At 36.8% G+C, this 13625-nt stretch overlaps 1 protein-coding gene across 1 annotated transcript in view; it reads right to left on the bottom strand.

The window, feature by feature from the left end:
* LOC112049789 (uncharacterized) overlaps positions 1–11157 on the bottom strand; it is a 104870-nt gene extending 93713 nt beyond the window's left edge. The window contains exon 1 of the mRNA XM_052884209.1: positions 10904–11157. Coding sequence (XP_052740169.1) covers positions 10904–10943 — 40 coding nt within the window. The 5' untranslated portion in view covers positions 10944–11157. The remainder of the gene's footprint in view (positions 1–10903) is intronic.
* Between the last annotated feature and the right edge of the window lie 2468 nt (positions 11158–13625).

The following is a 13625-nucleotide window of genomic DNA, read 5'->3' as shown; positions in this document are numbered from 1 at the left end:
ACGGTTGTAAGTCTAGACCTACTCCAGCCCATAAAGTTTTTTAATAGTTGTCTACTGTACGTAAGTATGGAACTTTGTAACCATAGCTAGCTTTGTTTTATTATTAAGAGTTTGATAAAAAAATAACAAAAGAGCCGTGATAGCCCAGTGGAAATGACCTCTGCCTCCGATTCCGGAGGGTGTGGGTTCGAATCCGGTCTGGGGCATGTACCTCCAACTTTTCAGTTGTGTGCAATTTAAGAAATTAAATATCACGTATCTCAAACGGTGAAGGAAAACATCGTGAGGAAACCTGCATATCAGAGAATTTTCTTAATTCTATGCGTGTGTCATCATCATCATCATCATCATATCAGCCGATGGACGTCCACTGTAGGACATAGGCCTTTTGTAGGGACTTCCAAACATCACGATACTGAGCCGCCTGCATCCAGCGAATCCCTGCGACTCGCTTGATGTCGTCAGTCCACCTGGTGGGGGGTCGGCCAACACTGCGCTTACTAGTGCGGGGTCGCCATTCCAGCACTTTGGGACCCCAACGTCCATCGGCTCTTCGAACTATGTGCCCCGCCCATTGCCACTTCAGCTTCGCAACTCGTTGAGCTATGTCGGCCAACACTGCGCTTACTAGTGCGGGGTCGCCATTCCAGCACTTTGGGACCCCAACGTCCATCGGCTCTTCGAACTATGTGCCCCGCCCATTGCCACTTCAGCTTCGCAACTCGTTGAGCTATGTCGTTGACTTTGGTTCTTCTGCGGATCTCCTCATTTCTGATTCGATCACGCAGAGATACTCCTAACATAGCTCGTTCCATCGCCCGCTGTGTGACTCTGAGCCTTCTTATGAGGCCCATAGTTAACGACCAAGTCTAAATATGCGTGTGTAAAGTCTGCCAATCCGCATTGGCTACAGCGTGGTGGACTATTGAAGAGTCTCTTATTTTGAGAGGAGAAACTAAGAAGTTTAAAAAACCATCTGATAGTAGACAATAAAAATAAATATTATATTGTCAGTACGTAAAGTCGAAGTTTAAACGACTTTAGTTTTTCTTATCTCAACCAGAAGTTCCATCCACTGGCGGGATATTTTTCGTGTTTGTTAACACAAGCGTCCCCTTGCACCACAATGCATTTCTCCGGCAATATCCCGTCGGTCTCAAAGGCCAGGCCATTGTTATAGCTTCGCTTACCTCAGCGCGCGCACAATAAGCATTCTAACTTTGCTTATTAATCCAATAACCGAACTTGGGAAATCTTACTATAGTCGTAATATAAGGATTGTATAAACGAAAAGGCTTTAGAACAAATTGCTGTATTCAACTAGATATTTTTATTAGCAGACGCCCTGCGGTTTCACTCGCGTAGTTCCCAATTTCGTACTAATGCGGGAATAAAATATAGTCTATGATACTCACAGATAACGTGGCTTTCTATTGTTCTTTTTTTAAAATCGATGTATTGATGTATACTGACACAAAGGTTACCTGAATTTTAAGTTTGCAACTTTACTTTATCTTCATATTTTTATCATAATGTAAGAAATCATTTAATATGAACATAAGTTTTCATTAAATTAAGAAAGACTTTAGAAATTGTTTTTCTGCTCGTACACCATATTTTTATTGAGTCGAACATTCTAAAGTGTTTTTCAGATAGCATGGGTACGGTGACAGTTCGTTTCACTCTTGCAAGTTTGCCGCGATCCACGACAATAGTACGTATTATGAACGCTATAAGGTAAATGTCACCGTACCCATGCTATCTGAAAAGCACTTTACGAATCTTAACTTTCTATGGATTCACCTTGCAGGTACTGGGATAATCGTATATATGGCTATAGAGAGAAACTCCGAACAGAACCCGGGATTTGTGACCGGGCGTAAGGTTAAGGAGCCTTCATAACGTGTAAACACTCTCCTTCATATTAATTTTAATTTAATATGAAACACGGCTAAAACTCACGTGACACAACGCCGGAGCATGCTCGACTAGCCCGACGATCGTTGGATCGCGCCGCGTTGCAAGAACCAGCTCATGACTATGGGCCCCGTATGGATTCGAAACTGGTCAGACATAGTCCGACGTTGTATGACGTGAGTTTTAGCTGTATTTCATTATAAATCAATATGAATAATACGCAATATAGTTTAAATTCTAAAAACTCTCCTTCTTTTCTAATTTTATAGAAATACTCGTAAAAGAAGTTATTGCAGCACATATTGCTTAATAAGCTTAAAATTGTGAAGCCTTTTTAGGTCAAGTCCTAAAATTACGAGTACGTATCCAATATATTAAGGGATAAAAAGTAAAGTTAACAAAGAAGTTTTTTATAGAAAATTGGTTGGCTCGCAGAAAATCACCGAAATTATGATCCTATAAAATAGTAATTTAGATACGCTAAGATCTTTAGAATAGAGAGGGGACCTCAAGTATATTTTATGATACTGCCTCGCTCAAAGTTCTCTAATAAAAGTTTTGGCTCCAAGATAAAGAGACCGACCTCCCTCCTCCCCTAGTTCGTGGGGCAGAATGGCTTAAATTTCACAGTTAAGTGAGAGCATATTCTGACTCCTAGTATATCAAAATCAAAATTGTACGGTAACTCGAAGATCTTGAAAGATTTCTCAAAACATAATTTTCATAAAAACGTTGAGTCCCGTTTTCTACAGTTATTTTTGTATTAAAATACTCGTGTTTCTGATATAAAAGAAAGAAAGAAAAATATTTTTATTTCATTATCAACCCATATTCGGCTCACTGCTAAGCTCGAGTCTCCTCTCAGAATGAGGGGTAGACCACGCTGGCCCAATGCGGATTGGCAGACTTCACACACGCAAAGAGTGTTTTTGACCATTTGAGACACGTGATATTTAATTTCTCAAAATGCACACAACTAAAAAGTTGGAGATGCATGCTCCGGATCAATTTTTGAACCCACACTCCACACCCTCCGGAATCGGGGGTAGAGGTCATATCCACTGGGCTATCACGGCTCATCGACTTGATTTTTATTTGGTCAGTAAAAACTATAACTAAGCTTTTTTGTTATAAAAAAGCGCACTGAAAAATAAAGGTTTCCCACTCAGTATAAATCTGCAGCTGGCTGCAGCGCTGGATTTCAGTGGAAGCCTTTAAAAAAACATCTATATTTTTTAATGCATTCGTGTTTTAATAACCCTTGATTTAAAAAAAAATATTTCTAATAACTCTTTCATGATGTAAAATTTTTAAATAAGGAAATTTTCAAACTCGGTTGAAAAGGTTTTACCTATACTAAGAAAAGCCTTATACTGGTACCTTTTTATGGTTACTCGTATAAGTAGTTACGACCAAAGCTTACCACCAAGCAAAATCTGTGCAATTAATTTAAAAATTAAAAAAAAATATATATGTTTCTAAAATAACACGAGCTGGGTTATCAGAAACTAAAATAGAACAACGGTCAAAATCACAAAATAACGATACGCAACTTCCTCAACTATAATGTCGTAGAACTTCGTAGCAGAGGCGTAGCAGCGGCGTAGTGCTAATATCGTAGCAGCTATTCATCATTATCATCATTATCAACCCATATTTGACCCACTGCTGAGCGCGAGTCTCCTCTCAGAATGAGAGGGGTTAGGCCAATCTACCACGCTGGCCCAATGCAAATTGACAGACATCACACACGCAGAGAATTAAGAAAATTCTCTGATATGCAGGTTTCCTCACGATGTTTTCCTTCACCGTTTGAGACACGTAATATTTAATTTCTTAAAATGGACATAACTGAAAAGTTGAAGGTGCATGCAGGACCGGATTCAAACCTACGCCCTCCGGAATCGGAGGCAAAGGCCATATCCACTGGGCTTTGAAGGATCGGAATATTTTATGATAATGATAATAACCTGTATATCATAAAATATAAAATTAATTACATCTGTCAATGGTCGAAATGTATCAAACGTATACAAGAGATAATAACAGAACACAGCGGCAAAGCGGCAATTAGTCTTACTCTACACCACGCAGTACGAATGTATTGCAAGAACGTTTACTAATGAGTTGGCTTTCAGTGCCGCCGCAGCGGGCCAGCGCTGAAACTGACTGATGTACAAGGAAATTAGCTCCGATACTCCACTTTGTTAAGCTATCAAATTAGTTTCAAGCTTTTGATATTGCAAGTTTAAGTTGTAAATGCATGGAATTATTGAGTATATGTTACAAGTATCCGATTACATGTGGTATTGTAGAGGGGAGGTATCAGTGTTGGTATAAATAAGAGGGTTTTTGATGATTTGCGCTCAGTTGTTTGTTAGGCAGCGTAGACACCGTCACGCTGCCAGTCGAGTTAGTGATTTTGTACAATAATGTTTTGTGTTGTAATTATTGTTTATCATAAATTGTTTAGTGTGGGTATGGGGAACATGTCGGGCAGGGAAGGTAAGTGTTTATACATTCTACTCGTAAGGGATCCCCTAAATCTACACCCAAGGTCACCCAAGGTCCCAGTTCTGGGACCTGCTCGAGGTGTTTCCATAAAAGAATGGTACAATCACTGTCGCTGATACCCGTTACGTATTATGGTAATAATAGGTAACGAAGGCAAAAGTCCAACCTGTAACGCTGCGTTCAAGAAAGAAAAGAGACGAAATCGAGTCACCCACTGTAAATTTGTGCATACATCGTTATATAAATAATAAAGTATTTTAAACTATAACCTGACTACGTAAAAAAGGGATCTAAAAGGACGAAATGAGAAAATAGAAATCGAGAAATGCATAGGTACAAATATTGTCACGGTAGAGCCGTGATCGTACCTGCTCTACCTTGGCCATTTTTGACGTGAATAAGTCTTTAAAATTGCTTCCATAGTGGGGTGTCTTTCGAAAACAACGAATGTACGAAAATCGGGGGATACAGTTTGCTATAATAGCTACGTAACTATCATATCTATTCAAAATATAATTACACCGTTTGATATCTGAAAAATCAAAAAAAAATTATACACTAAGATAAAATTATGATAAGTCATATGCAGTGGGGAGGAAAGCGCTGATAATTGGAGGTCATTTTGTCGGATTTCAAAATTTCCAGTTAGTATTTACTTTTGATTCAGAGAAGCTACAACTTTCCTTTAAATTTTAATCGTTAGCTCGTTTTAGAACCTATCTATTGTTAATACAAAACATTAGTGTAAAATACATACACTGAGACGAAATTGCGTAAAAGTATAAAACTAACATCACAAAACAATCAAAGGTCGGCCTTAACGCGTCAAACTGTCAAGTCCAAATGTATAGGCTATATATTGTTGAAAAGGGCACTTCAAGGGCTATCGAATGATATCAATAAAACACCATTTAGACAAACCATACAGTTGCAGGAACGTAAAAAACTCTACACGGTCGAACGAATCAATGTCTTTCCTGTACTTTAATTTTTTTTTTCTATACAAGTAAGCCCTTGACTGCAATCTCACCTGATGGTAAGTGACGATGCAATCTAAGTTGGAAGTGGGCTAACTTGTTAAGAGGAGGATGAAAATTCACACCCCTTTCGGTTTCTACACGACATCGTACCGGAACGCTAAATCGCTTGGCGGTACGTCTTTGTCAGTAGGGTGGTAACTAGCCACGGCCGAAGCCTCCCACCAGCCAGAAACCTCAATCGGCCCAGCCGGGATCGAACCCAGGACCTCCGTCTTGTAAATCCACCGCGCTACGGAGGCTCATATACAATTTTCTTGTCATTTTCAGTCTATTTTAACTTCCAGAAATTATCTCCTACTTTGTTAAGCTATATAATTCGTTGCGGGATTTCAAAAATATAAAATAATTAACTGGTCTAGTAAACTATTAACTAAATCTAATTTAAATTCACAGACCCAAGTTTCATGAAAATTATTATTTTAATATGATTCCACTTAATTAAAACTCATATTTAGTGGTATTTTTAACTTAGGTAATACGAGTAAAATGTTGCTAATTTATTCACTCCTTAAATCAAAAAAAATAAAACTTATTATTAACGTAACTTGTATAAAAAGGCAGGCTTTAGATAATAAAAGTTTTTTGTGTAGGTAAAGTAATAAAGTAGTATAATTAAACTCGAGGAACCGCCCAAGATTTTCCCGTAAGCCGTATCTACAGTAAGCGGCGGAAACTGCAATTTGTTTTGCTGACAGAGAAAGAGACCGATTACATATTTACTGAGAGAGACTTGATTAATAAATTAACTTTAGAGTTCCGTAACTCAAAAGGAAACTGAAATCTTGTATCACTTGTTTATTTATCTACTAGCGGACGCCCGAGACTTTGTCCGCGTGGAATTTTGTTTTTCACAAATCCCACGGGAACCATGGATTTTTCCGGGATGAAAAGTAAGAGTGAAATCTATTTACATTCCAAATTTCAACCAAATCGCTTCGATAGCCGCAGCGTGAAGGAGGAACAAACATACACTCACACATACACACACTCAAACAAAACAGCCAATGGACGTTGGGGTCCCAAAGTGCTGGAATGGCGACCCCGCACTTGTAAGCGCAGTGTTGGTCGACCCCCCACCAGGTGGACTGACGACATCAAGCGAGTCGCAGGGATTCGCTGGATGCAGGTGGCTCGGTATCGTGATGTTTGGAAGTCCCTACAAAATGCCTAGTGGACGTCCATCGGCTGATATGATAATGATGATGATAAAACATTAAAATTAAAAGCAGAATAACGATACTAAATCAAGTTGTTCTATTTAAAACTAGCTGACGCCTCGCGGTTTCACTCGCTTAGTCAACATTCCCGTGAGAATACGGGGATAAAATAAAATAGCATACGACACTCACAAATAACGTGGCTTTCTAAGGGTGTAATAATTTTCAAAATTGCTTCAGTAGATTCAGAGATTACCCCTATAACAAACTTTACCTCTATAATATTACTATAGATAGTTTAAAAGCCTTTTTGATAGTTCACGACACACTGAAAAGTTGGAGGTGCATGCCCCGGACTGGATTCGAACCCACACCCTCCCGAATCGGAGGCAGAGGTCGTATCCACTGGGCGTATCACGACAGTTTTAAGTTTATTTATTCGACTGTACAACCGGATTTTGTTGAGTAGAGCCGATAAGATATAACTTAGCAATGTCTTAAGACTCCTACTCTAGGTTTGCGAGGCGCTGAGAGCCAGCAATCTGTCTCGCTGACACCGAGTCACTAATGAGCTAGCTCACCGCGACACTGCCGCCGGCGACATTACGAGATAATATATAACTGTTATCCCGTTAAGAGCTGTTATGTGAGAGTTAATTTATATATGAGTACTAGCTGACGCTGCGCGGTTTCACCCGTGTGGTTCACGTTCCCGTGGGAATACGGGAGTAGTATATAACCTATAGCCTTCTTCGATAAATGGGCTATCTAACACTGAAAGAATTTTTCAAATCGGACCAGTATTTCCTGAGATTAGCGCTTTCAACCAAACAAACAAACAAACTCTTCAGCTTTATAATATTAGTATAGATAATATTTTCACAGCCATAAGGGTGCTTTGAAGAAATGTGCTACTCAGCTATGCTGTGAAGATGTGAAATCTACGCTTCGAAAATATGTGATTGTATCCACCAATACTAAGCAATGTAGCTGTACGAGGAAAATGCGCTATGAAGATGCGTTGCATACTGTAGGTACTCTGCTCTGCATATAATTACCCACCATAGCATGCATCCATAGCACGCGTCCATAGCACGCATCCAGAGCACGCATCCAGAGCACGCATCCTTCCTTGTAAAAAACATATATCTTAGTTGAATCCGTTTTCACCAGTGCACCAATGTGCAACAATTATTGGAGGATATCAAACGCATCCATATCAACTTAGCGCAGTACATATCTGGTGGAAAAGCAGCCTAATACGGTCTATTTTTTAGGGTTCCGTTTCTCAAAAGGAAAAATACCAAACTCATTTAAGATTATTTTGTTGTTGTTGTATTTCTGTCAAAGACTATTTATCTTGCAGTATAAAGTAGTCGGTATTAAGTTAAAATTAAAATCAATGTACTCACTTTGGGTCTAGAGTTTCATAAAGCTGTAAAAAAGTCATACGGTGGCTTTTGCCATAAATGTATATTACAACACTCAATATATGTTTTTAAATTTAAACATTGTAAGTTGACTTTCTTGCTAAGAACTATGAAATTCGGCAAGTTATACCGTCTTCTTCAAATTTAGAGAAACATCTGAACTATAATACCTACATACCTAAATCATAAAACAAAATATTTAAAGTACGTCTTTATTTAAAGTACGTAAGCAATTTGTACGGAATCCTCGGTGGGCGAGTCCGACTTGATTCATTTATTTTGTAAAATATTAATAATATTTGTCATGTATTTTTAACACGAGTTATGTTGCTCTAACTTTCTTAGGTAATGCTACAAGCAAAAAATAATGCTACAAGTAATCGAAGATCTAGCGGGCGAGGATAGTATCCAGTTAATTTAGGATTTAATCCTAACCGTGAAAAATTGCCATGTAAAATATAAGAAGCTCATACATTTTGTTCTTGAAGTTGCAGAGCTACGTGCCTACCTTTAAATCTATACTAATATTATAAAGCTGAAGAGTTTGTTTATTTGTTTGTTTGATTAAACGCCTTAATCTCTGAAAGTACCTACTGATCCGATTAATAAAAATATTTTAGTGTTAGATAGTTATCGAGGAAGGCTATATGTTATCCCCGTTTTCCTACGGGAACAGGAACCACGCGAGTGAAACCGCGCGGCGTCAGCTAGTAAAACTAATAAGAGATTCATAATTCAAAATGAAAAGATTCATAATTTAGAAAATACATTATATAAATTCTATTAAGCTATTCCATCAAATATAACTAAATTTAATTTGTGAAATAAAATATTTACAAAAGCGAATAAACAAACATGGATTTAATTCTTCAAATACAATGCCGTCTAAAATAAAACGTTAAAAGATTTAATCCTTGAAAAGCAGAGTTGTGCTTAAAAATGAGCGAAATAAAAACGGCCTTTATTTGGAAACCAGCGCACCGTTTTTAGAACTGGAGTGAATTTTCCCGCTGCATTTATACGAGTATCAAGATCAACATTCTTCGACTTGTACGGATGTATAAATCTCATCATGTAAAAAGAACGCTGTAGACCTTTAGAAGAGTCGTGTTTGTGGATCGTGTCCTGGTTAAAAAGTTTGGTTTGTTGCAGACGGAGGTCCTGGGTTCGATCCCCGGCTGAGCCGAATAAGGTTTTCTTAATTGGTCCAGGTCTGGTTGTTGGGAGGCTTCGGCTGTAGACAGTTACCACTCTACCGGCAAAGACGTACCGCCAAGCGATTAAGCGTTCCGGTACGATGTCATGTAGAAACTGAAAGGTGTGTGGATTTTCATCCTCATCCTAACAAGTTAGCCCGCTTCTATCTTAGATCACTTACCAGCAGGTAAGATTGTAGTCAAGATTTAACTTGTAAAGCATAAAAAAGAACCCTAACTCCTAAACCCTAAAACCTAAATAAAGTAAATAACTAAATAGCCTCAATAGCTCAACGGTAAGAGCGGTTGGACTCATCACCGAGGGGTGGTGGTTCGATCCCCACCCTGTTGGTCTATTGTCGTACCCACTCCTAGCACAGTCTTTCCCGACTAGTTGGAGGGTAATGGGAATATTGGTCATATTATAAAAAGTTATGGCAAATATTCTTAAAAAAAAAAACAAATATCTATATTTACTTACGTTATTAACTAGATATGTACGTTGACTACTTACCTTAATAATTATAAATTGGTACACTGTCAGTAGTAAAATAATATATACTTAATTAATTATTGTACAGTCTAGTCACACTGTCATAGTGCACACTTGTTCATAATTTTATGCTTTTATATAAATAAATCGTCGTCATCAACCCATATTCGGCTCACTGCTGAGCTCGAGTCTCCTCTCAGAATGAAGAAAATCTCTGACCAGAAGAAACCAGAGAATTAAGAAATTCTCTGGTATGCACGTTTCCTCACGATGTTTTCCTTCACCGATTGAGACACGTGATATTTAATTTCTTAAAATGCACACAACTGAAAAGTTGGAGGTGCATGCCCCGGACCGGACTCGAACCCACACCCTCCGGAATCGGAGGCAGAGGTCATATCCACTGGGCTATCACACTATCTGAGCTGTGATAAATAAATAAAATAGAAGAAATAAAAATAAAATAGAAATTATGCTATTTTATTTAGGCTTAACTAATTTATATTTAAGTGAATAATTTTAAAGCTGCTTTGATTTAGCCTCCTGATAATATTATGTACTTTAAAGGATATAACAAGAATAATGAAATATTAAAAAAAAAAACACCTGCATAAGCAATAGTATATTGCGATAAAGAAAATATCTGGTTTGTGTTAAAATAAAATGCTATATTTATTTTGGCACGAACAAGTATTTGAAATTGCTTCCAAAATGGGTGTCAGTCCAAAAAATAAATGCAACATAGAGAGATTAAGTTTGCTGTAATTTCCATCCACATTATTTTAGATTTTGATAGGATTATAGATATATTATTTTATAGATTTACAAAATTATTATATTAAATGATTATAGATTTACAAAAAACAGAAATGTTAATATTTATAAAACACTCGCTTGAAAAATAGTTTACGCTATCACGGAAAACTATACTTACCGCTTTCCTTATGAAAGGAAAAGTAAAAGAAAATACGAAAATATGAGTAGAAAAATAAAAGAAAATTAAATGCAAAAATTAGTATTATTAGTCAAATAACATCACACAATGTAGAGAAAATAACATCACCGAATGTAATTTCTCACCGACATTTTGCCGACATTAACTTTAATACACTTTATTTAATTGACACACAAACATTCAACTAATACCAACACTCACCAATGAGTACGCCGAGAACAATTAACACCACCATCTTCATAATACAGTCACTTGGTAACCATAATTCACATTATTCACAAAACACAAAAACTATTCAAATATCAGCAACACTTCATGAACATCCTATTTTCCGGCGAAAATGTACGAAAAGCGCGAATTTTCCAGCGGGAAAGCGTGCGCCCGTCCGGTGAGTGGCAACATACTGAGCTGGCTGGGGTACTAGCGACATGATAACAGAACTTGAGGCGAGAGTGGACTGCGCAAATACATGTTAGTTATGAAATTATACAGGTATTAACAACTTTATCCGTATTGGATACAATTTTTATTAGTTTTTTTATTTAACTTGCCGTATGTGGTCGAAACTTGGAAGCTAAATTTGTACTATTTAATAGCGTTTATTTGGATTCAAAGTTGCTTGCTACTTGAATGGTAAACAATTTATCAAACGGATTTAGTTTTGGCGCAATTTGGATTATAAATTTAAAACTATATTATCATGATTATTTTAAAATAGTCAAGTAATAAAATAAATAAAATCAGATACAGCAAGTTATTTAACTTGCTGTATCTGGTCGAAACTTGGAAGCTACATTTTAACTATTTTGTGGTGTTTGGTTGGTTTCATAGACGTTTGCAACTTGCTTATCTTTAATGACAATACATTAATGTAATTACAGTGTAAATAAAGTATTAAATGAATTTTGGCAAAATTTTGATTTTTAATTTAAAACTATATTATCATAATATTTTAAAATAGTAAAGTAATAAAAAATAAGGACGTATAGATGATTTATTAGGTATTAAATTATATTTAATTTAGTATTTTCGCTAAATTCTACACCCACCCGAAACGTTTACAGTTAGAATAATAAAATTAGAACAACAACTACAATTTTTTCTTTAAAATAAACTCTATGAATTTTGGGTAATTTTTAACCGATTTCAAAAAAAGGAGGAGATTATCAATTGATCGGAATCTTTCTAAGTTAACAAGTTGGAAAGATTTTGTAAGAAAATCTTATTTTTTATTTTAGAGACACGAGTATCTTTTTTGCGATAGAAGGTTTCTGCTAATAGCAATAAAAAATAAATAAAATGCATCAAAATTTGGAAATTGGTCATAAAAATGATTGCCACGTTCAGGTAAAAAATAATTAAAGAATCATTGTACAAGCATCGGGTCGTGTTTCGTTAAAATATTCTGATATTTATTTGGACAAATATTGACGGGACCGCCATATATTTTGCGAGCTTTCAATTGATTTAAACCTTTAACTAGCTTACACACTGGCGCCGGCTGATTGGATGAAAATTAAAACGTTGAAATTGTATACAAAAACATAATTATAATGACGCTTCATTTAAAATAAAAGATATATCCTACTAATATATAAACGCGAAAGTTTGTATGGCTGTTTGTTTGGATGTTTTTTTTAATTCTTCACCAGTTAGCCCTTGATTACAATCTCACCTGATGGTAAGTGATGATGCAATCTAAGATAGAAGCGGACTTGTTAGGAGGAGGATGAAAATCTACAGCCCTATCGGTTTCTACACGTCATCGTACCGGAACGCTAAATCGCTCGGCGGTACGTCTTTGTCGGTAGGGTGGTAACTAGCCACAGCCAAAGCCTCCCACCAGTTAGACCGGGACCAATTAAGAAAACCTCAATCGGCCCAGCCTGGGATCGAACCCAGGACCTCCGTCTTGTAAATCCACCGTGCACACCACTGCGCCACGGAGGCCGTCGTCGTTTGTTTGGATGTTTGTTACTCTTAACGTACTACTGAACCAATTTGGCTGAAATTTGGAATGGAAATAGATTTTACTCTGAATTAACATATAGGCTACTTTTCATCCCGGAAAAATCCATGGTTCCCGAGGGATTTGTGAACAACTAACGCGGACGAAGTCGCGAGTGTCCGCTAGTTGCCTATGGTTTTTTCATCATCAAAAAATGCTCTTCACCAAACTACTACATCATCATAACCCATGTTTAGGATTCCGTAGTCGTTAAGATGTATGTAACTATGTAGTTACATACATACATATTTATGTATATGAGAAGATTAGATTTAGATTCCAACGCTGCATGATATCGGTATTAAATTACAAAAAAGTCAAAATAATGAAGATAAGAGTTTTATGTCACTAGCTGACACCGCGCGGTTTCACCCGCGTGGTTCCCGTTCCCGTAGGAATACGGAGATAATGTATAGCCTATAGCCTTCATCGATAAATGGGCTCTCTAACACTGAAAGAATTTTTCAAATCGGACCAGTAGTTCCTGAGATTAGCGCGTTTAATCAAATAAACAAACAAACTCTTCAGCTTTATAATATTAGTATAGATTTAAAAATTTACTTAATTAATGGCCAAAATGCGTTGCACTGACGGCTGTTGTTAGCTGTTGATGTAGTTAATAAAGGTACCTCATAAGTGCTTGAATGTCTTAAAATTCATCATTGTTAGAACAATGCCGCTTCGACTATTCATAATGTCATCAACAAAGATTCGCGGAACAGAAGTATTGCCTTTAAACGTCTTTAGACGTGGCAACAAATCAGCAGGCGATATTTTCTAAGGTCTATAGAAGATTAATTGGAAATATTTATAAATTATTTCCCCAGAAATATTGCAATTGAACTTTATGGAATTTATTAAGACACATAATATATTACTGGTAGTACTGACAAATTAACGATCAAACTATACAAT

Source organism: Bicyclus anynana, chromosome 11 (assembly GCF_947172395.1).
Source record: "Bicyclus anynana chromosome 11, ilBicAnyn1.1, whole genome shotgun sequence".
Classification (NCBI taxonomy): domain Eukaryota; kingdom Metazoa; phylum Arthropoda; class Insecta; order Lepidoptera; family Nymphalidae; genus Bicyclus; species Bicyclus anynana.
Note: the sequence above shows the minus strand (reverse complement) of the source record. Positions and strands in the feature narration are given on the sequence as shown.